The sequence below is a fragment of the Balaenoptera physalus genome (assembly GCF_965194825.1).
Source record: "Balaenoptera physalus genome assembly, chromosome: 1".
Lineage (NCBI taxonomy): Eukaryota > Metazoa > Chordata > Mammalia > Artiodactyla > Balaenopteridae > Balaenoptera > Balaenoptera physalus.
In genome coordinates, this window is record NC_138882.1 from 35,285,197 (window position 1) to 35,311,845 (window position 26,649).

Here is a 26,649-nt window from a genome sequence, read left to right on the forward strand (position 1 = left end):
GCTCTTCATTCCAATTCTGATTCAGACACAGTGAGTCCCTTGAGCTCTGTGCCTTCTGTGTATTATACTCTCTGCCTCTGGCCCTTCAACTTTACCTGGCTAAATCATGTTTCAGGTCTAAGCTTCAATATCATTTCCTCTGGGAACCTTTCCCTGACAGATGGTGAGATTAGGTGCCCTTCCTATGTGCTCCCATAACACTGTGTACTTTCTGTCACAGAATTTATCATATGTGGAAGGATTCCTATCTGCCATTATACTACAAGCTCCTGAGGTCTGTGATGGTGTTTATTTTTATCCAATGGTGTCTACCTAGAATCCAGCAGAGTAAACATTCAAATGTTTGTTGAACGAATAATAAAACAGACACAAGAAGATAATAATCTTATTAACCTAAACAAAAAGAATGACAAACCATACCTGTTAACATTACAAGAGACAAGTGTCAGGATTACACACACAGAGTATATTAGAACAAAAGTACCTTTCTTTGGTGTTCTGTCAGTGTTAGTCTCTGGAGCTTCAACTTTCTTCCCTAGCCTTTGTGCAAGGCTACGCTTTAATGGAGGATCACTGTCACCAACTACAAACAGAGACAGGGAACTCAGTTTAAGATTTCAAGTCAATCTTTAGCAAGGTCAAGAAATACAAGCAAAAACAGACAATGTAGAATAATTCTGTAAGTTTTCTGCATTTATATGATGTGTTCATTCACTAGCTTCCTTATAACTCAATGTTAGAGAAGGAATAAAAATGTCCCAGAAAAAAGAGGTAAGGAAGGAGACAAAAAAATTAGAATGCACAAATTAACATTTACCAAATAACTAAAACTATAAATGGAGGATTATAAACCCTGATTAAAGCTGAAATTCAGGATTAGGAATATGTGAAAAAAAAATCTTCATGCACAAAGAAAATCTTTAACTGGTCAACTGTTGAATTCTAGGTTGATCTGTGATTAAATACAACTGGGATGATTAGGAGGACAGCAAAAGAACCATAAAATTTAAAATTTTCCAGGGACATGAAAACTCCAAAGGCCAAAGAGCCCCTTTCTTCAATTCCAGATAAGAAACCTAAGGTTATGAAAGATGCTGTATCTTACCCAAGTCACCAATTAGTGACAGAGCCAGGACCTGAACCACGTTTCCTGACTCCTGGTTTATTGCATTACATTGGTCAATACAAGCTGTTTAAATGTCACAAGTTTTTAAAAACTATTCTTTGGATCACTTGACTGAAGGTAGAACTTTAGCAGGGTCCCATAAGAACTTTAAAGACCCTACACAGAATGTACTTTTCTCTCTCCTCTTATTTGTAATTTAAATATACAACCCCAAATCACAAAGTTTATTACACATATGCTGATATTAAAATAGATTATTTCCGTAATTTTTTACCTAAATTTCTCAGGCAGCGAGAATGGTATAAAACAAAACACAAAACAGATAAGATTTCATATTCATAAGCACATTTTAAAGGAGTATGAAGGAACCTCTGAAGTCAGATAAGATTTTCAAAATAATTATTTTGAGACAGATACACTAGGGTCAGTATACAATAATTCAGTTACATGGCAAAATACTTCCCTAAGTATAAAATAGCACTAATAAATTCAAGGACTGAATTTATATTCACTAGACACTTTGTTTTCCCTCTAAAAACTCAAATTTCAATTTATCCATAGAAACAGAGATATTCTTTACTCTTTTTTAAACCGAGTACCTTCTAAAAAGTTGGCCATAATCTAATTAAAACACTATAAATTTGTATAACTTCGCACATGTCAAAAACATGAAGAGATTTTATACATGCTTTCAGCCAGAAATACAAGGGAGTTAATATCAATATTGACAGAGCATTTGTATAAAGAGAATTTTGGAGGAGATATGTAATGCACAAACAAGCAGAAAACAAAGGATATGCTCAAAACTTATCTCACCTCCTGAAAATTTTCGTCTCCCCAGTCTCTCAGTTAGACTCAATCTTACCAAAGGTTCTTCTCCTAAAATGGCAAAAACAGAATTTCTCTACCATTAGCCAATTTTTCCATATTCAGTAATACTAATGGGTACAAAGTATGCTCTGATATTAGTCTCTTGGAAATCAGATCTCAGTCTTAAGGAAAACTACCCACATTAAAAGAAAAAAAAAAATCAACCTATTAAATAATAATTTAAATAACCAAATGCACAGCCCAAAGGGAAGCAATAGCACAGTCCTAATTAATAGTAGCCAAGTACACAAAGACAAGCTGTGTCTAACCAATGGATTATAAAACCCAACTATACCTTTGCTTGTGCACTTCCATATGTTAAATGAAATCATACTTTACTCCTATATAACGTTCCTTGATCACCCCAGCAAGAAGTGAGATCTCTTTCCTCTGATTCTTTGTTGTCTGAATGGCACATTTTAATGTATCTGCATACTACAATTACTTGTGTCATATTCCTTACCAGATTTAAAACTATTAAGGGAAAAGACTTTTACATTTTTCTTTAACTTAAAAGGTTTATTACAGTTCTTTACTTACAATGGACAGTCAATAAATTTGTTGGATAAAATAAACAGTATATGTAAAAATCAAATACAATACATAATGTGAGAGCTGCATGATTAAGAATTTCATCTTTTTAAACAGTAGGGTCAAATGCACTAATTTTTCATCGTTCTATCCAATCAACATACTGAAGTCTCCCTGCAAATCCACCAGTATACCCAACCCAAGCATTTTGCTCTCCCAGTCATTTAAAAGTAGTAGGCTGACACCTCACCTTGTTTGTTGGACAGAGTTACTGTCCTCACCACAGTCCGGACATTCTCTTTTTCAGGACCTGGAATGGGCTGTGGTTGAAGTAAAAGACTGGAAACTCCCGAAGAACCTTCTAAATATAGAGAGTCAAAGAACAGTAAATAATTTATGGAAAATAAAGCTATCAGAAGTCAAGAAATTATGTTTTTGAGACCAGGTAAATCCAACACAGACCACTGGACTACAAGTCAATCAGTTTTTCTGTTCCTGTTTGCCTACAGTGAAATGGAGTAGGGAAAGGAGAGATAATCTTATTTTTTATCTGCCTTTGGCACAATGTGAAAGTAAAATATAAAACTGTTTTGAGTGACTCAGGCACTCAATGTACTTTTATTTACTAGGAAGGCTAACATTATTCTAAACTTAACCTCAGAAGCACATCAGCTATTAAGTGTGTCAATTCAATATTTTCCATCTATATTCAATCATCTGCAAAACGCAACTCCAAAGTTGCTACGGAACAATCTTTAGCAAGAAGGCACTTAGAACCAACCATTTGATTCTCTCTAAATACATTTCACACTATATAATTTTTAGGGTTGGAAATACAGATCGACCAGGCTAAGGCAAGCACCAGAAGAAAATCCTAGCAGCTCTTGAGGAAGAATTCACCTACTACAAAATAAACTTTTTCCTCTTTTAAATAATAGTTTAGGGAATTCCCTGGCGGTCCAGTGGTCAGGACTCCATGCTTCCACTCCAGGGGGCATGGGTTCAATACCTGGTTGGGGAATTAAGATCCCGCAAGCCATGCAATGCGTTCAAAAAAAAAAAAAAGCTTATATGCTATTCTTTAGAGTTATATTTCTCAAAATAAACAAGTTCTTTCAGGTTCTTCATTGTACATGCCTAACTCTGAACAGTTAGAGACTGAAACAGCTGCAATGGGTTAAAAAAGCAACTGTGATTTAAATAAGACTGTGTTTTACTTCAAAGAAGCCACAAAAATCAAAATCTATTTGCTCATTTTGGTTGGTGTCAAGTGTCCTTATTATCAGAAGTATCTTTTTTTTTTGGCTGTGTTGGGTCTTCATTGCTGCAGAAGTGTCCTTTCTATTCGTCTCTAGCAACATTCAATACTCCGTGTCAGGATTTCCCTGGTGGTCCAGTGGTTAAGACTCCATGCTCCCAACGCAGGGGGCCTGGGTTCCATCCCTGGTCAGGGAACTAGATCCCACATGCATGCCGCAACTAAGGAACCCGCCTGCTGCAACTGACACCCGGGGGAACCAAATCAATAAATTAATTTATTTATTAAAAAAAAAAATCCTCCATGTCAAAACTCCTGATAACTCACCACCTTGCTTCTTTGATTTTTCCTTCATTTTCTTTGATTTAATTTCTTCAAGAGTTTTTATCCCAAAATTCAAACATTCACCTAGGAATGCAAATAGCAACCACATGAGGAACCAGCACCATTTCACCTTTGCATTTTATTTGTACACAGCTGGCATTCAAATGTTTGTTCAATGAATAAGAGAAATTGTGTGTGTGTGTGTATAATGGGCGCAAGGAAGGTGGAGGTGGTGGTAATCATGAACTAAATTTCAAAGGTATTTAAAATAGTCTGGGCTCACTCAACAGTGCTGTAAGATTTATGAGCAGGAACCAGCATCAATATAGCCTCTTCTTACCTTGTTTTAAATTGACCCCAGGTTTCCGGGCAGAAGCCACTCGTAATCCATTATGAACTTCAGGAGTCGGTTGCAGGGTAGGTGTTTTGGTTTCATCACCTTCCTCAGAAAACTGATCTATATTATCAAAATTTAAGGCAAATTTCCAATTAAAAACAGGTCTAGAGCTTCAAGTCTGATTCTAATTCACTAAGTTACCCTGATCATTTTCTTGCCTTAAAGAAAGAGCTAAAGCTTACCATCATCATCTTCATCATCATCTGCAGCATTGATTACCACTGGTGGATGTGTAGGGCTAGGAACATTTTCTGAACTTTCCACTTTCATAACACTTCGCAGTTGAGGAGAGGGATTAGACTGGACAGATAATTTGTTCTGCTGAACTGTGAGCTGGCCAGCCTTCACTTCCTCTTCTGGTGACTCAGGCACAGTGGGCAACACAGCTAGACATACAAAGTTAGTCATAAATTAAAAATAGAAGATACAGTCCCAATTCATCAAAAATCTCCAACAGAACAGTATTGAGGTTCTTTAAAAAACTAAAAATGTAGCTACCATATATCCCAGCAATCCCACTACTGGGCAAATACCCTGAGAAAACCATAATTCAAAAAGAGTCATGTACCACAATAGTCACTGCAGCTCTATTTACAATAGCCAGGACATGGAAGCAACCTAAGTGTCCATCGACAGATGAATGGATAAAGAAGATGTGGTACATATATACAATGGAATATTACTCAACCATAAAAAGGAACGAAATTGAGTTATTGGTAGTGAGGTGGATGGACCTAGAGTCTGTCATACAGAGTGAAGTAAGTCAGAAAGAGAAAAACAAATACCATATGCTAACACATATAGAATCTAAAAAAAAAAATGGTTCTGATGAACCTAGGGGCAGGACAGGAATAAACACATAGACGTAAAGAATGGACTTGAGAACACGGGGAGGGGCAAGGGTAAGCTGGGACGAAGTGAGAGAGTAACACTGACATATATACACTACCAAATGTAAAACAGATAGCTAGTGGGAAGCAGCTGCATAGCACAGGGAGATCAGCTTGGTGCTTTGTGACCACCTAGAGGGGTGGGATAGGGAGGGTGGGAGGGAGACGAAAGAGGGAGGAGATATGGGTATATATGCATATGTATAGCTGATTCACTTTGTTATAAAGCAGAAACTAACACACCGTTGTAAAGCAATTATACTCCAATAAAGATGTTTAAAAAAAAAAAAAAATCTCCAACCACCTAAGTTTGGTGATTTTCTTTGAGCATTATGTCCTTTTAATTTATGTCTTTTAATTAAAATTTTAATCTAATTTTTAATTTCCCCATTTTCCCAATTAGGTTTTAAACTCCCAGGGAGGGAAAATGTGGCTTTCAGCTAATAACTATTCACTGCACGTAAACACACTCAAAGTGGGTGCTCAAAACAGAGAATAAACAGGAAGCTAGATGCACAGTAACTATTTACAAATTCTAGACATTAAATTTTAATACTGAAATCCTAGGCTTTTTGATCAAGCAGCTTTTTAAAGAGATAGCGTGCAATACTTCTGAATTAAACCAGAAAGGAGTGAGCCTTTTTTCCCCTTAAATAGAGATAAAAATATATATCCATTAAATTTTAATCACATAGCAGATGTGGCTTTTAAATGGCTGATCACTCCACTAGGAAATCACTTTAAAAGGACTTTAGAAATAAATACTAGCTTTTGGCAGAGTGTAAGTTTCATTTTAGATTACACCCTAGAGCAGGGGCAGGGTTAGCAAATGTTTTTCTGTAAAGAGGTATATAGTAAATATTTTAGGCCTTGTAGATCTTGTCTCAACTACTCAACTCTGAAGCAGTAGCACAAAATCTGGCCACAGAAAATATATAAACAAATGGGCAGGGCTTCATTTCAATAAATCTTTATTTTACAAAACAGGTGGAAGACCAGACTTGCCAACACCCCTGGCCTGGAGAATCAAGTTTCTTTTGAAAATCTCTATAGATATGGTAAGAAAATGGGAAATGAGGTAATAAGCTATAGTAATCTAAACTATCTTGGCAAGAAACACTTGTGAAGCAGCATGGATTTTGGCAACAAAGTTTTAATTGTGACTGCTATTTTATTGGCTTATGACTGTGTACAAGTCATTTAACCTTAATAAAGTTCAGTTCCCTCACCTGTGAAGTGAAAATAATACTGCTCTCTCACAAGACTAAAAGAAGGCAATGTTTATAAAGTACTCTGTACATTGTGCATGTAGGTATTCATTATATAGTAACTATTCTTTTAAAATTGAAACAAATCTCACTTTTGCTTGGAGGTAGGAAAAGGCCATCAACAAAACGTCCTCTGTTGTGATGAAAAGCACAGTTTAGTTTCTGACATCCCACTGGCTGATTTTCCCAATAACAAGGAATCTCACTGCGTTTTTTCTGTAAGAGGAAAAACACATTGTTTTCAAATAAAAAACAGTGTGACCTGTATTAATTTGGTCATGTTTTCTGGACAAAGTTCATACAAGGTTAAAAAATCTGAGGCATGTGAAATGATTTTGAGTATGAGGAAGAAGGGTTGCTGAGAGTAACATATTCTAGCATGACAGAGAGATGAAAGGAGCAGGGAAGTAGTCTGCTATTCTTTCCTCCTTGCCCTCATCCTTGAACTCCTAAATGTCTACATTTAATTTAGAAAAGCACGGTAATATAGTAGGTAAGATTATGGAATCAAAGAGTCAGAATCTCTATTATGTTACTTATTGACCGTGTGATGTCAAATAATTTAATACCTCTTAGTCTCACTTTCCTCAGCTATAAAATGGGAGTAACAGTAGCTATTAATTAGTTTCTCATGAGAATTAAATGAAATAATGCACATGAAGCACTTAGCACACAGAAAAGACTCAATAAACTGCAGTTATTATTTGAAGCTGAGAGTTCAAGACTTGGAAAAATTCTTCCCATTCGTGACTTCTAAAGGTTCATGTAACACACTAGGATGGTATTTTTCCTTCCCAAGCTACCTCGCTCTTATAAAGGGGAACAAGAAAAACAAGAATACCGGTAAATCTAGAATGATTTGCTGGATAACAGGATATATGTCCAAGAGAAATACATACATAAGTTCTAATATACACATTAGATGTATATAAAGAATATTCAAAGAACACTATTTGTAACAGCTCCAAAATGGAAACAAACCAAATGTACATCAACACTAGAATGGATAAATACATTGTAGTATATTCATAAAATACAATGCTATCCAGTAATGAGAGGGAATAAACTTAACACCATGGGTGTAGAACGAAAGAAGCCAGACACAAAAGAGCACATACTGTATGATTCCATTTATGTAAAGACCAAAACAGGCAAACTCCTCTATTGCAGAGTAGTCAAGACAGTGATTAGTTTTGGGGGTGTGGTGAGTGACAATGAAGAGATAAAGGGGGAAGACAGAGTGTTAGAAATGTTCTATTTCTTGATCAGGGTGCTGGTCTAGTAAGTATATTCACTTTGTGAAAATTCTTCAACTTGTAAGATTATGATATGTACACATTTCTATATATACTTTAACAAATAGTTCAATAAAGAAAAAGAAAAAAAAAGACGTGATAAGCGCTTCTGAAAAGCAACTAAATTCTGATTAATAACCTGATTATGTTGGATCTCTCATAATAAGCAGCCTAAGGATTAAATTTCTGGGAAAGAACAGAAGCACTACTTCAGAAACGTTTAAATATGGAGGAAAGAAACAGAGGAACAATGATCATTACAAAAAGATCCTTAAATGTATCAAAAAGGGTGAAGATCCCAATATCTACTATATTGGGAGATTGATAATTTGATAATACACTGTGTTGGTAGAGATATGGAAGAATCATGGAGTCCCACATACTGATAATGAAAATATAAATTAGCTCAACATCTCTGAAAGGTGACTGGGTAAAAACTATGTAAAAAATTTATGTCCTGCACTTACTGCCACATATTTTAAAAAAGTATAGCAAATAACTTTGCCTCTGAAAAAACTGGATAGTATTTATTAGTCTCCCGTTACACTTAAAAGGTAGGTATAATAGATACCATTGTTTTTTAGAATAACAACAATTATTCTATCACTCCTTGAGGCAGAATCTAATGCCAATCTTCCTTGCTCCTGGATTTGTGTTTGCTTAAGTTTTTACTTCTTTCCTGAAAGCAATCGTCAAATTACTGGATGACTACTGTGAGAGCATCCTCTTTATACAGGAGTCACATGACATTTATTTGATCTGTTTAATACTTTTACTGAATTTTGTTTCAAAATAAAAAGTAATACATAAGCAATGAAGATGACTTGGAAAATAAAATTAATGCCTGTTAGGCCATTACCCAGTGAGAGTCACTTATTTTGGTACAGAATTCTTTTTCTTAAAAAACAAAAACAAAAACCTGTAGAATGTATTGATTCACACTTAGAAGTTGTTCCATATAATTCTGTACATTTTCACTTAGCAACGCATCCTCCATAGTAACATTCTCCTATATGATTACTCCTTTAACTTTTTAATAGTAACATAGCACATGGTCCAAAGATATACAGTTAATGCTCACATTATTTAATTAGCAAATACTGAACCATTCTGCTCAAGGAAACAGAGTTGGGTTCCTGAAAGCTCCTGGTCACATTTTCATCAAGTGATCAATACATAATCTTGTTTTATGTGTGTCTGTGTTTAAAGACACCTTATTTAATAAATATCATTGGGGACTTCCCTGGTGGCGCAGTGGTTAAGAATCCGCCTGCCAATGTAGGGGACACAGGTTCAATCCCTGGTCTGGGAAGATCCCACATGCTGCGGAGCAACTAAGCCCATGTGCCACAACTACTGAAGCCCGCATGCCCTAGAGCCCGCACACCACAACTACTGAAGCCTGCGCACTCCAGGGCCTGTGTGCCGCAACTACTGAAGCCTGTGTGCCTAGAGCCGGTGCTCCACAAGGAGAAGCCACCACAATGAGAAGCCCACACACCGCAATGAAGAGTAGCCCCCACTCGCTGCAACTAGAGAAAGCCTGTGCACAGCAACGAAGACCCAATGCAGCCAAAAATAAATAAAATTTTAATAAATAAATAAATATCATTGATTCATTAACACTGAACTCAAGGTCAATAGCGCTGTAACTCACACCTGAATGAAGCTTATCGAACACTCGTGTTTTCTACACAAGGCACGTAAGAGCTTTCTTGCACTTAGGGACATTACATACAGCATTACACTTGGGGACCATTTAAAACAGTAAAATCACAAACAAAAAGCACAAAAATGCAAACAAACATGGCACTAAATAGATCATGAAGAGGACATCTGTACTGATTTTGGAGTTATAAATAAATTTTAGCATATATACAAATTTGCAAATATGGAACCCATGAATAATGAAAGTCGATGCATCTAGAAAGGGGGGTATACAATAAAATGACTCCTTACCAATCCTGTCTCCCCTCTCCTATAGTCATTATTGTTAGGTTTCTCCTTTATACTTCCAGAGATATTTAAAATGCATATACGAGTGAAAAATAAATATAAATTCTTTTCCTTATCTTTTTTTAACACAAATGGTAGTATATTACACACTTTATTCTGTCCTTTGCTTTTTCAGTGACACTATAGCCTGATCTTTTCATATAAATAAATAAGTAGTATCCCTTTAAAATTTTCTGGTAACAGCTGCCCAGCACTCCACTGTATGAATGTAATAAAATTTATTTTAAATGAAGGTTCGGTTGCTTCATACACTTTACATATTACAAATTATGTTACAATGAGTAATTCGGCATAGATCTCATTTTGCACATGAGTACAGATGAGACAAAGGTACAGGCAGTTAGTAGTTTTGAAAGATGCAGCCAAACAAGCCTCTGTGCAAAAAAGAGTTAACAGAGTAGCCCTAAGCCTGCAGTCCTCAGATAGCCTGCTTGTAAGGCTGGCCCTTTTCTGGCATGTGGGAAATTGGCTCTTAGAATGCTCCTGGTCAGTTAACTGATCACTGTGCCTAGACTGTTCATGCAAACAATATGGCTTATGCTGAACACCTGACATCCTTCTAGGAGAATAGAGTTTTGGAATGTGTTAGGTAGAGGGTGCCTATGTGACCAGCCCCAATAAAAAAATTTGGATGCTGATCTAATGGGCTTCCCTGGGCAAAAACACCCCACACATGTTGCTGTATTTTCACCACTGGGGGAAGTGTATGTTCTTTGTGACCCCTTATGGGAGGGAAAGATAATAAAAGAAACCCACACATGGATTCCTCCAGACTCTGTGTTTTTTTCTTTTATGATCAGTGTATCCTTACTATATCACTGTAATAAATCTTAGCCATGAATAAACCATATGCCAAGTCCCATGAGTTTTTTAGAAAAATCTCCAAATGCAGATGTTCTTAGAGACTGACACACCTTTCCTAGGAGTTGTGCCAGTTTACACTGCTCACAATGTTACAACATGATTTTTCGAAAGTTCCAGAGTATTTCTTTTTCTGAATGTATTTAGTGAATTCCCTATTTGGAAGACAGCATAGCATGTAGTTGAGAGACCATAAATCTGAAACCAGAATGGAGTAGTTATTTATATAACCACAGGCATACAAATTGTATATTTAGTCTCTTTCTTCTTTCCCCACCCCCTCTCAAACAATTCAGTCCAAAGTCATTAGGTGAAGCTGAGAGAGGAAGGCATTCATGTTGGGAGAGGGAAGGGCAAGTGGCCCAGAGCAAGGTGTTGGAGGTTGACTGAGATGAGGAAGGTATCCACGTGACAAGGTGGAACCGGCATAGGGTGTCAGGGTTAGTAAGGCATTTGTGTAGGAGGATGGCCGGGCACAAGGTTGGCGCCTGAGAAGGGTGAGCACGGCTTTTATGCAGAAGGGATCCTAATGTAGGGTGAGGAGGGTATACTCATGGAGTGTCAGCCTAGAATGGGCATCAAAGATCAAGTGGGGTGAGGAAGGCAGGCTCTTCTGAGTGGGTCCTGGTACAGTCAGAGAATGAGCAGGGTGAGGAAAACAAGCATCTCACATGGGAGGGCTGCCCAACACAGAGTATCAAAGCCCAAGGATGTGAAAAAGGCATCCATGGTGGGGAAGAGAGGTCCGGAGCAGGGTGAGGAAGGAGTCCTCACAGTGGAGCAAGGTGGGAGGCCTGCCCTGGTACAGGATGTCAGAATCGAAACAAGGTGAGAAAGACATCCTGTGCAGGAGCAGCCTCATGTGACATCAGAGCCTGAGAGGAAGAAATAGGCTGTGATACACTGTCTAGTTTACATAACTAGGGGACTGATCAATAAGATTAAGAACAATGGAAATCAAGTTTTGGAGAAGAGAGTTACAAGTATGAATAAGAAGACTAGACAAAGCCCTGTAGTGTTGGTAAATTGGAAGCATCTATGTGAACTCATGATTTTCAATACATAAAGTAATAAATAATGATATAAATGTATGTATATACATTTATATATTCCTCTGTTCTGTCCACTGCATGCCTGGAAGCAGTGACACTCCAGGAGCAGTTACACTAGAAGGAACCAAGGCTCCTTGCAGAAATGGCTGATTCCACAACTGGAGGAGGAAAAGTACCAGATGAACCTGGATAATCTTGTTAGGCCACAAAGTGAAGACGTGTTCAAAGAATGATGGAAACATCAAAAAGACACGAAAACCAGCTTTAAGGTCTCTTACTGGCCCAAACTGAGTCAACCTGAGGATAAAAAATGATAGTAGTGACATATAACACATTGAATAAAACAGGAAACCATGAGTTCACACATAAAAAGCTAGAAAAAAAACCTTGAGAATTTGATTAGGAATGGGATAATTACAAGGTCTCCAAGTTCCTCTCCACAAAATACTTACTAAATACAAAAAGGAAAACTTTATAGTGAAGCAATCTGGTGGATACCACCTTAATGAAGTGATCAAAGTTAACAACACCAGTAATGGGATAATTAAAATTGTATGCCACCCAATGGTAAGCAATGAGAAGAATAACACCTCTGTGATATTCCTGCCAAATATACATGATCTGAATTTAGTAATGAGAAAATATCAGATAAACCCAAATTGAGGAACACTCTACAGAATAACTGTCCTAAAACTACCAAAAATGTCAAGGCCAATGAAAGGCAAGAAAAGACTAACTGTTCTAGACAGAAGGAGACTGAAGAGTTATGGCAACTATATGCAACACTTGATTCTGGACTCACTCCTACTGCAATAAAGGACATCACTAGTACAATGGCAAAACTTGAATGGGACCTGAGGATTCAATGAAAATAATACATATATGTTAATTTTCTAATTTTGATGGTTGTATCACAGTTATGTAAGAGAGTATCTTTCTTGTTTGTAGGAAACAGTCATGAAAGTATTTGGAAGTGATAGGAAATGTCAGTAATTTACCCCTAAATGGCTTAGAAGAAAGTTTTATAATACTGTACTTGCAACTTTTCTCTAAGTTCAGATTGCTTTAAAATAAACATACAAATATTCCCCAAATATACATATATAACTTTTACACTTTGGACAGATTACCAAACTACCTTTAAGAAATACGATACCAATTCATACCATATAACATCTAGATATTAAGCGAACATTTTAATGAGAGCAATTTCACTAGGTCATTAAAAAAATTTAACCCACATGTTATATGAAATGCTGTTTTTTACCCCCATATTTTTTTATTGGCCCATCAGGACACAAGACTACTTACTATAATACAAACTGAAAACTTACATCAATCTCCATGTGCCGAAACCTGCACACCTGTCGAAAACAGCGCCCTTCCTGCCATAATGTGCAAACAGTTTCATTGCCTAACGCAGCTTCACAGTGACGGAATGGACAGCTGTCACCCTGTAAACAAAGAGAATAATACAGAAAAGAACTGTGGTACCAAACTAGACGCCAGGCAAAATGTTCACTGTACATTTCTTGGTATCTAGACAAACACAAATGAGTAAGGAGAGACAGGTAAAGTAGAAAACAACTGAGATGAGATGACACGAACAATCTGAGGTCAACAAATTTTTAATTTCCTAAAACCTATTTCTTGACAGCATCCTATATCTGATCTGACAACATGAATGACACAAGCTGAGAGATGGGGCTGAAAAAGACAAGTGGGAGTATTAGGTACTCTTTAAAAATATATTTTACTGTTAATCTTCAAAACCATTTCATACATCCTGACTTGTGTAACTAGCTCTTAATGGAAAATTATAAAGTAAGTTAATAGATTAGAATTTAAGTATAATTCCATACTTCACTATGTATTTCATACAATGTTAATATCTGAAACAAAATGCTACTGTTGTGCAACTTGCTATATAAAATCAAAGCTTTGCTCAAAACTGACAATTTTAAACATAGCACCAATATGATTTAAGAAAAATTTTTGAAAAAAAACATCTGAAACAAAACGCTATTGTGCAACTTGCTATATAAAATCAAAGCTTTGCTCAAAACTGACAATTTTAAACATAGCACCAATATGACTGAAGAAAAATATTTGAAAAAAATATACAAGTATAGAATTAGTCATAAAGGAACAACAGAAAATAGCAGACAGATCTAAATGGAGCTATAGAAGAATCAAGCTGAAAAACAGGAAGCTCTGACAAAGAAAAAGCAATAAAGCTGCAAAAGCTTATTTAGAAGAGTGGCTTTAGTATTCAGCAGGAAATCTGAATCAAGAAGTCAAATTCAACCCATGACAATTTCTACAAGTACAATACAACCTACCCATTCATTTAACACAAAGTAAATAAAAGCAAAGTTGGCCAGCCACAGTAAAAGTGCTCCTAATTCCAAAAGCACCCTGAACAGATTAATTACAGCTAGAAGAACACTGAATGATGTTCAAATGCTATGAACCTTTTTATTTTTGGAGAATATGGAGAACATAAAATGAAGAGAAAAAAATGATGAAGAATGAATTCCCTTAGGCATGCTACCCTTTACTAAAAAACTGACAGCAGATAATAGATAGCTGAGCAAAACATAAAGATGACTTGGTATATTGGGAAAATCTTATCCAATTTTATTAGGGAAATCATAGAAATAAATGATTTAGAGATGCCAATTCTTACTTTAGTACATGTAGAATAGAAAAAAAAATAGCAGTCTTCTCCTTGATTAGGCATGCTGAGTAGATCCTCAGATGAGAAGTGGCTTCTTGAAAACAAGCCACTGCTTCCTCAAGGCGAGGACCAGCTCCAAGTCCTCTTGAAATGGGTTTAATCTTCCAAAAGACAACTCAATCACAGAAATTGTCTTTTAAATGTAATCCTAAAATGAGAAGACAATGAACAAAAGTATTTCAGGTAAATTCTTCCAACGTTCTCCTCCAAATCACCTTGACCAATGAGATCACACATTGTTAAAACCAACTTTTAATTGTATTAATATGTCTGTATTGCCTATAACAAAGCCTTATGAAAACTGATTCACATTTTATTCTGATGTGAATGCTGTACATTCTCATCTACAATGTAAAAGTTTTGTTAAGAATAGCCATGCTTCTTTCTTTTGCACTCTCTATGGTGCTTCAGCATAAATTAGGTAAGCACTGCACACTCAATAAATGACCTGCAGTTTAGATTATTAATAGGACTTGGATTATTTTACACAAGATAATTTGCTAAATCTACATTTCTGACAAACCAGATTTTTTTTCATCTAACAGAAGTTCCAATATTTTCACAAGCATTTTTGTTATTTCAAAAGTATATAATTATAAGTATGTGGAAAAACTCAATAGAAAAATTGGTGAAACAATTACCCCTGAAAAATCTGTAGAGCTAGCTAATAATTAAGATGGACAAAGAGCTGCACACCAATTGCAAACAAGGAGCAAAAGAAGTTCTCAGGGCTTGACCCATAAAATAGTGCTTATGCAAAATGACCAATATTCCCTCCCGCCTCAGTCCCTGCCATACCCTGGCCCCCCGCACTAAAGGGTTCAAGAAAGAAAGCTTCTAGAGAAGTAAAAATACATGACAAGAGCACAGGCCAGAATTTGGAAGGGGTTTCTACAAACTCCTACATCAGAAGATCGGGTTTCAGAAACACTGATCTAGGGACTTCCCTGGTGGTCCAGCGGTTAAGACTCTGTGCTTCCACTGCACGGGGCATGCAGTCGATCCCTGGTCAGGGAAGTTCCGCATGCTGAGAGATGCGGCCAGCAACAACAACAACAACAACAAAAGAAACATTGATCTACAATTTGAAATCGGCTGAATCAAATTCCTTCATATTTCCCACTAACAATTCCTAATCCAAGAACAGCAGGCCATGACAAAAACCAGCCTTTAAGTCAGCAACCAAGGTTAGAAGAGTTATGTTACTAAACATGCCTTCAAAATGTACATATCCTATGACTTCCGATTCCACTTCTAGAATTTATCCTTAGATTAATATTCAACAAATATGCAAAATAATAGTGCATAAGAAAGTTCATCACCATCTTCTTCTAACAATGAAAAACCACCTAGAAACCTAAATGTTCAAAAACCGATGCATCTATAAGCCAAGGAATGACACAGACTGCCAGCAAACACCAGAAGCTAGAAGAAGCAAGGAAGGATCATTTCCCTACAGGTTTCAGAGAGAGCATGACCCTGCCAACACCTTTTCAGACTTCTGGACTCCATAACTGTGAGATAATAAATTTCTGTTGCTTTAAGACACCCAGTTTGTGGTACTTTGTTATGGAAGTCCTAGGAAACTAACACAGATTACAAATATAGCCAACTAAACTTTGACAAAGGAGCAAGGCAATTTCAGTGGAGAAAGGATAGTCTTTTCAATAAACACTCCTGGAAGAAGTGGACAAAAGATCGAAACAGACACCTCACCAAAGAAAACATACAGATGACAAACAAGCATATGAAAAGATACTCAACATCACAGGGAATTGCAAATTCCTTCAGCTAAAATCCAAAAACATACCACCAAATGCTGGTGAAGATGAGTAGCAGGAAGAAGTCTAGAAGAACATAGACCAAAATGGTAGCAGTAGTTACGGCCATTGTAATTCTTTTAAAAATTACTGAAGGAAGTAGTCTAACTTCAGAAAAAAAAAAATTTAGAAAAAATAACTAAATAATAGTAGAAAAAGAACAAAACAATGAAAAGGCACTAGTTCATTGCTTTTTAAAACAACTACTTGGGGTATCTGATTTATGACATAGCTGATAAATCCTAAATAAAGCAAAGTGAACCACAGTATATAGAAAGAGTAACAAAACATGATCAAAGGGGCTTCCCTGGTGGCGCAGTGGTTAAGAATCCACCTGCCAATGCAGGGGACACAGGTTCAAGCCCTGGTCCGGGAAGATCCCACATGCCGCAGAGCAACTAAGCCCGTGCGCTACAACTACTGAGCCTGCGCTCTAGAGCCCATGAGCCACAACTACTGAAGCCCGCTCGCCTAGAGCCTATGCTCCGCAGCAAGAGAAGCCACCGCAATGAGAAGCCTGCACATGGCAACAAAGACCCAATGCAGCCAAAAATAAATAAAATAAATTAAAAAAAAAAAAGAACATGATCAAAGAAGGTTTATTCCAGGACAAAGAATGGTTTAATACTGGGAAATTCATTACATTAATAGGATAAAGGGGGGCTAAAAACAGAAACTCTATGGTATCTTAAGATTTCAAAAACAGAAAAACAGTGAAAAAAAAAGATTGAAAATTATAAATTTTTTAAAGTTAAAATGGCTTAAAAAAGAGAAAGCTACAACACAACATCTACTCCCAATAAAAACTCTTTGTAAATTACAAGGAACCTCCTTAGCATGAATGTACTAATTCATCAGAAACTATCAACACACCAGACGTGGTAAAACACTAGAGGTAAATCACTCAAGGCAAAAAAAAAAAAGTCTCGCTGTCTGCACCATCATTCAACACTGTTCCAGAGTCCAGTACATGTAACAAGGAAAAAAAGGTATAAGGATTAGAAAGGATGAGGCAAAAAATTTAGTATCTGCACATTATATGCTTGCAAACTATAAAATCTAACAATCAACTAAAGAAATTTAAAATAAGATATTTAAAAGATCAATAGATTTCCTATGTGCCAGCAACAATCATAATACCCTAGAGTAACTGAGAAAAATAAAGAAAATCTTAAAAAGAATGAGAGGCCTTGTGCTTCCTGATATCATCATAGATGTGAAAAATAACATTTGAATGTAGTATTGGCAAATGAATGAGTACAAGATTAACAGAATCTAAGCAATTTCTGGAAAAGGTGGCATTTGAAATTAACCAAAAAAATTAGCTACCCATTTGAAAAAAACAATTACTACTTCATACAAAAAGGTTCCAAGGGAATAAATGCAAGCATGGCAAAGAGGCTTTAGCTCACTAAAAGCACTATATAAGAAAGATTCTAAATTTGTAACTATGCTGAACAAAAAAGCAAGCAATATTTGACAATGCTTAATGGGAGGAAGAGAGACAATGTCATATAATTACAATCCTTAGATTACATTTTTAATATAAAATATATAACCACCCAAGTACTGGAAAAAAAAATGCATGCTATTTTATTTTATAAGCTCAGGATGAAAAACACCTGCCCTTAACATGATACCAAAGTTACAAACCATAATAAAACTGATGGGTTTCACTACATAAAATGAAAAACATTCATATAGCAAAAGGTCTATCAGCAACACGACCAAAGATTAATATCTTCACTCAAAGGGATGTGTTAAGAACTTTTAAAAATCAAAAAGACTTCATTAATTCAGTAAATTGGTATAATCTCTTTAGGGAATTTTAACAATTCTACAAATTCGCATCTAAGAAGTGGTTCAAAGAAATAGTTCACATGTATGTGTGTACAGAGCTGTTTTTGGATGCAGGGCTTTTCTGTTTTTAATGGCAAAAACCCAAATATCTATCAATCAGGGATACATTATATTATGGCACATCCATCCATATAAAGGAACACTATGTAGTCATTAAAAAAAGGTGAGGCAGAGCTATGTGTATGGACACTGAACTATGCCACAATAAACTATTAACAGTGCTTTTCTCTGAGGTGGAATTACAGGAAGAGTCCACCTTGTTTATATTGTTTTTACCTTTTTTATAATGTGCATATATTATCAAAAAAAGAGGGGGTAGGGATATTTCCATCAAAAAAACTAAAAACTTGTAAACAATTACAAGAAAAAAACGTGTTGACAATATCTTTTTTTTTTTTTTTTATAAATTTATTTATTTTTCGCTGTGTTGGGTCTTCGTTTCTGTGCGAGGGCCTTCTCTAGTTGTGGCGAGCGGGGGCCACTCTTCATTGCGGTGCGCAGGCGTCTCACTATGGCGGCCTCTCTTGTTGCAGAGCAGGCTCCAGACGCTCAGGCTCAGTAGTTGTGGCTCACGGGCCCAGTTGCTCCGCGGCATGTGGGATCTTCCCAGACCAGGGCTCGAACCCGTGTCCCCTGCATTGGCAGGCAGATTCTCAACCACTGCGCCACCAGGGAAGCCCCGACAATATCTTTTTGATTTTCTTACTGATCCAGGAAAATTATGCCTTAAATTACAAAAATGTTCACTCCTTTAATCAGGGAAAAAAAGAACACATTTCCACACTTACATTATTAGCTGGTTGCTCTCAGCAGGAATGTCTGTGTCTTCACTGAGTTCCAATCTATTACGCCTGTAGGTCGAACCAACACTCAATCCATGAATTAATAATAATGAGGCAGAAAGAATTTTCCTCCTCACATTGCCAAGGAAACCTCTCAGCCACAATTCAAACACAGGGTGTGTTTTTAAAACATCTCCCAACTACTGAGAGATTTAAGTCCATTCAAATAACCTTTGTCAAACTGGAGACAGCTAGGGTTAGTTATCTCCTCAACAAAAAAACAACAAAAAAGAGTTCATATAAAGATGAACTTGAGATTCAAAGATTAAAAAAAAAAAAAAAAAATCCATCTTCCATAGCCGAACAATTAATTTAAAAAGAAAAAAGAAAAAGAAAAAAGAAAAAGAACACCAAAATTCAATAAGATCCAATTTCTGGTCTTCAAGATTTCTTCACCTATTAAGAAAAAAACAGAAACCTTCCCCCATCTTTATTATCTGTATAATAAAAACATACTTGTATGTAAAAATATAAAGTGTTTTATGTATAATATACATATACATATATACTAACTGGCTTATACACACACACACACACACACACACACATACACAAATGTGTAGAAATAAAACATTTGGGTAAGTTTTCCCTTTTAAAATACACTACAAAAGGCTTTAAATTTGGGTTCATTATAAAAATAGTGAACTTCCTCTTCTACCAAAGTATCATGAAGTATATTAATATGTTACACTAAATTTTGCCCAGCCCACAAAATAAAGATGAAGGGAAATCCTTACACATATATCGATGTGTACAATGTGGATGTATGTATATCATCACATCATCTTTTATCACCTTCAGGGAGTGTTTAACCAAAAAAGATAGAAATGTATAGTTATAGAGTAACTACAGAGTGGTGCAGCAAGCTGTAGAAGGCAGAGCAGCATTATAGTCATCCTGAACTGGCACTGTCAAAATTACAGAAAGTTTCTATCTAATAAGGGAAGATGTTTTCCTTCTGTTATAGCAACACCAGTGTCACTGGCATGACATTCAATGGTGGCCCTGCAAAGGCTTGCTTATGCAGCCTAGTTCCAAATTCTTTACTAGATGACTTCAACTAAAGACTTTATAATTATCCATTTACTCCAGTTAGTAAAAGGGTAAACTTTTGGAGTTGAAATTTCATTTCACAATGGTACATTTACCATTTAAGAATTTCAAAAAAACAAAAAACAAAAACAAAAAACAATTTTGATACATAGAAATGAGTTCTAAATTTTGAACCAGCCCAGTAACAAAGCAATTTTGATTCTCACGTAATAAATACTACATAATTTCTAGGCTAAATCTTGCCAAATACTACCCAAGACAAAACTAAAATCAAAACTTAAAAAAAAGTGGACACCTTTTACTCACACTTAATACTAGTCAATTTTCCAGGAAATTTTTGGGCAGGGAATATCCCCAAATCTAAAATGAAAAAAAGGAAAAATTGGGATCTTACATTAGTTATTCAGTCTGAAACTTTTAATAGACTTTTACTAAAAGTCATCATTTATGGCCTCCCACTCAATCACAAAAACATACTTCCAGAGTGGAAAGGGACAAGATCAATTGAGATCAATTCTCTCATTTTACCAGTGAGGCAATGATTCCTAACACATGAATATATTGACTGCTTACTTTTAAATAAGAATTAAGGCCAAAATAATCTCAAAGTTAAGAATACACTATTATGGATCATTCAGTATAATTTTTAAAAGACATTTAAGATCACTTAAATTCAGAGAAACATTCTGTGGGAAAGGGATACTGGTTTGTCACAGTATACTCATGGGGCTTTCATTCCAATTTCCATTCAATCTTTTTCAATTCTGTAAACTTTTTATTGTCATTTACCCATAAATTATATAAAAGTAGCTAATCTTTGTTTTTACAATAAAAGTTAAAAAGGGCAATTCAAAGACTAAAAGTAATTTCTTCCTAATTGTTTTCTAATGTTTCCTTTCTATAAAGACCAAATCTTAACTATAAAGGGCAACTCTATCACACTTAGTAAGTTGAAATTATAACGCTGACCAGTATGAGGAGGCAATTGGAAATTCCCAAATATAAAACAATTTTGTGAACTTTGTTTTTGCCAAGCTGTAAGTATGAATCACGGTTTTTAAAGAAATAGAAAAATGGTGGTGATGGGGAGAGATGCCAGTTTAGTATGCTTTTTCTCTATTTCATTGGTTTCAGAGCAATCAAACTTCCCAGGTTGAGAGAAATTTTTACTTAAAACCAATTACTAGCTCAATCTGCCAGCCAGAAATAGCCTAAGGCCTTTCAATGCTGCACTATATTTTTTTAACTAAAAAAGTCTTTTTTTCTCTCAATTGGTATAAACAAAATTTCAAGTGACAGCTACACTGAGTTACTACTATGAAATCTTTAAAGTTAATCTTCACTTTGTCAACATTATATTACCTCTGAGGAATTTTCAGCCCTTTCTGTGTTTTCAGGTTTCCCCAGATTGTGCATAAAGAATAATTAGTATAACTGTATGTAACAATTATAGCAATTAGGACACAGTAACATAGCAATAAGTTGCCCATTTTAAATGGAGAAAAGAAAAAGAAATTAAGATAATATTTCTTTTTCACTGCTTTGAGTAACTTCATTCTCAGGATCCCAGCTCAGAACCAATGAAGAATAATCATAGTTAACATTTTTCAAGTTCATTTTCAGAAACATCAGCTGTTCTATATTGTCAAAGTCCAGGCTCATGATCTGCTTTGGATGAAAGTGGCTATTTGCAGTAAAGATACATTCAGATTGCCAACTACACATGGGGCAGCTCAGATACTGAATGGCAACTTGGGTCAAAGCTGGCCATACGCTCACCTTCTTCTGCCAGTAAATCAAAGGGTCATCACCTCCTGAGGTCTCTGAATACTTCTCATTGAAGTATTCATCCACTACTGCCATAGCAGAAGGAAACATGAAGCTTTTGCCTCCAATGGCAACATTATCTGCAACTGAACTATCAACAGACCCTGAACTGGAGGTGCCTTCTCTTATAGATGAGGTAAATGAATCAGCTCCTACTATGGCTGAGGAACCAGAAGCTTCTGAAGTTGCAATACGGCAGACCTCTGATGAAGATTCCATATAGTTACAAACTTCTTCTGCAAGGATCTGCTTGTAAGTTTCCAAATCAGCACCTTGAGGGAAAAAGTCTTCCAAACTGTTTTTAAAGCAAGGGTCTAACAAAGCAGCCAAGATACAGGGCTTGGATTTGAGCATGGCACTTAATAGGGTATCAGTTTCAAGTTTCAGAGATAAACTGTCTACCAGATTGAGGGCCTGAGTAATACCTCTAACTTGAAAATCTTCTCTGAGCTTCTGCAGGGAAAGGAGTAGATGATGGATTAGGGGTAGCACCTGATTCAATCCTGTAGTCTTCACACTCACTTTCTGGGTGGCCTCCTCAAATGGTTTAAGAATATCACAAACATACGTCATTAGAGTCCACTGAAGGGAGGTGAGCACAACTCCACTGGCTCTACCAAGACTATGATGAACTGAGTAACAATGCTCCAAGAGCCATTTTAACATATAAAAGGTAGAAATCCAATGGCCAGCTTCATCCTGCTTCAAATTTTTCCATGGAAGTTGGTGATCATTTTGGAACTCTTGTAGTATCTGACGGGCCTTGACTGAATGACTAAAATGATGACAAGTTTTCCTAGCAGCCACTAACATGTTCTCAATGCTTTTGTGCTCACAGAAAAAGTCTTGAATGACTGTATTTAAACAATGCAGGAAGCATGGCACGTGGGTAAAACCACCATCTTTGATTGCATGTACTACATTAGAAGAATTGTCAGAAACGATGAAGCTAGGGATGAGGAAATTAGGAGAAAGCCACAGACCAATCTGGTCATTTAATTCTTGTAAAATGTTGGTTATCAAACAGTCTTTGGCCAAACCTGTTACACAGAGAACTGCCCACTTTCTAAAATTGGGGATCCTGCCATTACTGGAAGAAGTTGTAGTCTGCAAAGAGACCCAGTGTACAGTCACAATGAAATAGTCAGTGGATGGGTCATGGGTCCATATGTCCACAGTCAGGTGGATCTTTTGGCTTTGAACATTCTCCAAAGTTAAGAAAATTTTTTCTCTGACCCAATCATATAATTGAGGCACAGCCTTAGTGAAAAAGTAAGTTTCAGATGGTAACCTATAGTCAGGGGCCACAATCTGCATGAAACTCTGAAAGGCTGGAGTTGAGAAATAGTTGTAAGGATGCATATCTTCCACAATCATTTGAATAATTGCCTGACTTATTTGACTTGAGGTTGAATTTTCACAATATGTTGTTTCTTGTTCCTGTGCATGCATTAGAGTGTCTTGCTCTGTAACAGGAATAGGACTCTCAGATCTTCTATTTTCAACCTCTAATACAGGAGGTTCATCTGAATCAGAGTCACTAAGGTCCTCAGCTGTTACATCCTGGCTGCCCGTAGACTTCTCTCCAGGCAAAGTATCACTCAAGAGATCATTTCTCTCAGTCTCAGCTTCATCTAATCCATTTCCAACTGCACCACTGTCTTTGTTGGCAACTGCCCAATGGATGGGATGTGTGGCCTGCAGGTGTCGTTGAAGTGTCGAAGTTCCTAAGTGAGAACCTGGCCTACCCCGGCTCACACTTCTTTTACATATATTACAGACAGCTCTTGAGATGTGCTGAGGATCAGTATAGAAAAAATTCCAAACTGCAGATGTCTTGGCTCTTGTTCCAGGAATTAAGGCATGCTTGACAATGTTACTTTTGATGAGAAATCTCCCTCTTTCTGCCCTTAGGGCGTCAGATACTGATTTATCACGTTTCTTTCCCATTCCATTATTATCCAATGGATCAGTAGGGATATATTCAAAGCTTCCACTGCTTCCAGCGGAAGAGGGAGATAAAGGTACATCCAAAGTAAAATCCTCCTCCCCACTAGTAACTCCAAATTTGTTGGCCCTGGTCCAGTGAGGTGAATGCCTTGCCTGCAGATGTCGCTGAAGAGTAGATGTCCCGAGATGGCTACCTGGTTTACCCCTGCTAACACTTTTTTCACAGAGGTTACAAATAGCCCGCCAGGTGTACTGGGGGTCAACATGAAAGAAGTGCCACACAATGGAGGTCTTGGCTCTAGTACTAGGTAAATAGATCTGTTTTTCTATATTGCTCTCAAAAAGACTTTCTTCATCCTGCTCAGGGGCATTGGAAGCTAACAAAGCAGGGGCATCTGCAACTGGCCTCCCAGATACCAAATCCTTACTAAACTTTTTCGCAAGGATCAGTTTCTTTCGTCGCCTTTTCCCCTTAATTCGCAAACCCTTCTTTCTTTTCTTTTTCGTGGGCAATTTTGCCTCTTTATCCAGTCCTTCTGCCACCATCTTTCCCTCTACCACATCTTCTTCATCTGTATTAGACGTAATAGGAACACATCCCAGAATCCCAGCACCACTAAAAGTGCTACATCTTCTGCCAGGAGAGAGTGAGGAAACTGGTACACTTAAGGTACATACACTCATTCTTTTTATGTCTCTGAAATTCGTACCAGAATCTGTTAGTGGGTTTACTCCTCAAACAGATATACAGCTGTTCCTCTCTACTTGCATTACCTTTTCTCCAATTTCTATGGGGAGTCAAATTCCCGTTGGACCAATGACTTCCAAACCAGGTTATTTTTGGAGGAAAAATGACAGCAATGGAGAACATTCCCAAGCTCTTTCACAGAGGTTTTTAAGATCCCTTCCAACTTTCTGAGTTCTGAATTCAAACAGTCCAATTTACTCATGTTATAGAAAAAAGAACTGAGGCCTACTTTCCCGGAGTAATAGAGCTGATCAGTAGCAGCTAGAAACCAGGCCTTCCAAATCCCAGGTTCATGTTCTTTCTGCTTCAAGAACTATACCTGCTTGAAATGTCTTCAGTTTTTAAAATATGTATTTTTTATGCTGCCTCATGATAGCAACATCAATTTCCCTTAATTCTGAGGTTAATTATTCTCAGTAAATTTCATTTAAACAAAAACATAGTGCATCATTCAACATTCATCGTTTAGAACTGTGATTTGGCAATACAACCCAAAATGTCAATTCTGGAAAGCTAAATCAGACTCCACATACTGGTCATTAACAGCAAACGCTAGTTGAGGCCTTTCAACTCTAAGTAAAAGTAACACAATTTTTAAAAAATGTGGGTACCTAAAAAAATGCTTTGGGAGTAAAATTTTTAAATTTTACTCACAAGCTGAATTTTCAATTTACTGTTCGTATGGAGAGTTAATCCATGCTTGGTTTTCAGACATTTTTAGTCTGGAGAAGCTTTACAGCCTGTAAATGAGTAACTCCTAGGTTGGACTCTATATGAGCAGCAAAAACTGAAATATTAGCTTTAAACCACTTCCACGCCTTCTCGGTTGATCCCTCCCCTTCCCCCAATACCTACATACATTGACCCTAAAAAGCATCGCTATCACTAGTTCAGCCTCCTCAAGGTCCAGAACCAAGGCCTGGAAGATGTCAACAATATGGGCCTTCCCCATAGGAATCCGCACCGATTATGGGAGTTTAGGGGGTGTTCTTCATTACGGTTTCATCAGTCCTACAAGGAGAACGGAAGTGTCCCTGTTGCTCTTGACTCCGATGCTGAGGGCTGGGAGTGGGAAGTGTAATTAAGGTGGGGAAGGGGTGTAGGATACCGGAATAAGGTCGGTGGCTTTCTGTGTGTGGAGTTTGAGAAAATCTCCCAAGTAGTGGGACCCTGGAGAGGAATGAGAGTAGGTAAAATCAGCTCCTGGCACTCAATTTGACTTAGGCAGCGGGGTCCGCTAAACTACGGAAACTGTTGCCCCCGAAGAAAGCAATCTAGTGTCAGTTCTCCTCTGGGAGTAGGGAAACAAGTCGGCTTCCTGGGGCTGCTCCGGGCTCCTACAGTTTCACCAACACCGGATGTGGGGGAGGGGAAGAAGGTTCGTTGGGAAAAGGAGCAGGCGCCGTGGGGGTGAGGTGGGGTGAAGTGGGGTCGGGGTGGGGTGGATAAGAGCGGGAGCCTGGGGCTTCCAGCCCGCCCCGGCGACGGCAGCGGCCGGGAGGTGGGGGAGGGGGTCGTTACAGCGGTGCCGAAGGACCCGCTCTGACTTCCCAGGCTAGGCCGCGACCCAGGGGCGAGGGGAGGCCGTGGCCACTCCCCTCGCCCTCTCCCCCACCTCCCCGGCCCCAAGCCACCCGGGAAGCAAAAAACGGGTCTAGTTACCAGAAAACAGAAACTTTACCGAACCGTCGACACTATCCCCGACTCCCGCTTGCTGCCACGTCTTTCTTCTTTCTTAGCCGCTACCGCCCGCCGTCCTCTCAGCAGCAACACCAGCAGAAATCCAAAACTGCCAGAGTCAAAGATGGCGCCCGGCTACAGGCTCAGCTCTAAGACCCGGCCACTAAAAGTGCCAGCACGACGCAAAGCGCAAGGATTCTGGGAGACGTAGTTTCCTTTATGACGCGCTGCTTAAGATGGC

General features: G+C 37.5%; 2 protein-coding genes across 7 annotated transcripts in view; both read right to left on the minus strand.

Moving 5' to 3' along the window:
- The window catches only part of ZC3H11A (zinc finger CCCH-type containing 11A), a 40,401-nt gene extending 13,752 nt beyond the window's left edge, over nt 1–26,649 (minus strand). Inside the window, exons 1-12 of one of the 6 annotated variants that reach the window (XM_082432533.1) lie at nt 26,410–26,649; nt 20,510–20,563; nt 19,097–19,159; nt 14,578–14,776; nt 13,223–13,342; nt 6,757–6,880; nt 4,689–4,892; nt 4,450–4,566; nt 4,113–4,193; nt 2,778–2,888; nt 1,943–2,005; nt 485–583 (exon numbers count right to left, since the gene is read on the minus strand). In XM_082432533.1, coding sequence (XP_082288659.1) covers nt 485–583; nt 1,943–2,005; nt 2,778–2,888; nt 4,113–4,193; nt 4,450–4,566; nt 4,689–4,892; nt 6,757–6,880; nt 13,223–13,342; nt 14,578–14,631 — 973 coding nt within the window. In that variant the 5' untranslated portion in view covers nt 14,632–14,776; nt 19,097–19,159; nt 20,510–20,563; nt 26,410–26,649. Of the gene's footprint in view, nt 1–484; nt 584–1,942; nt 2,006–2,777; nt 2,889–4,112; nt 4,194–4,449; nt 4,567–4,688; nt 4,893–6,756; nt 6,881–13,222; nt 13,343–14,577; nt 14,777–19,096; nt 20,564–26,390 lie in introns of those variants that run through there. The other 5 variants (XM_082432537.1, XM_082432535.1, XM_082432538.1 and 2 more) reach the window with 5 other exon arrangements.
- On the minus strand, nt 19,601–20,046 carry LOC309646471 (uncharacterized protein; the record flags this gene model as incomplete). The annotated part of the gene is made up of 1 exon (XM_082432826.1): nt 19,601–20,046. The coding sequence occupies one exon, from the start codon at nt 20,044–20,046 to the stop codon at nt 19,948–19,950; it is 99 nt and encodes a 32-aa protein (XP_082288952.1). The 3' UTR covers nt 19,601–19,947.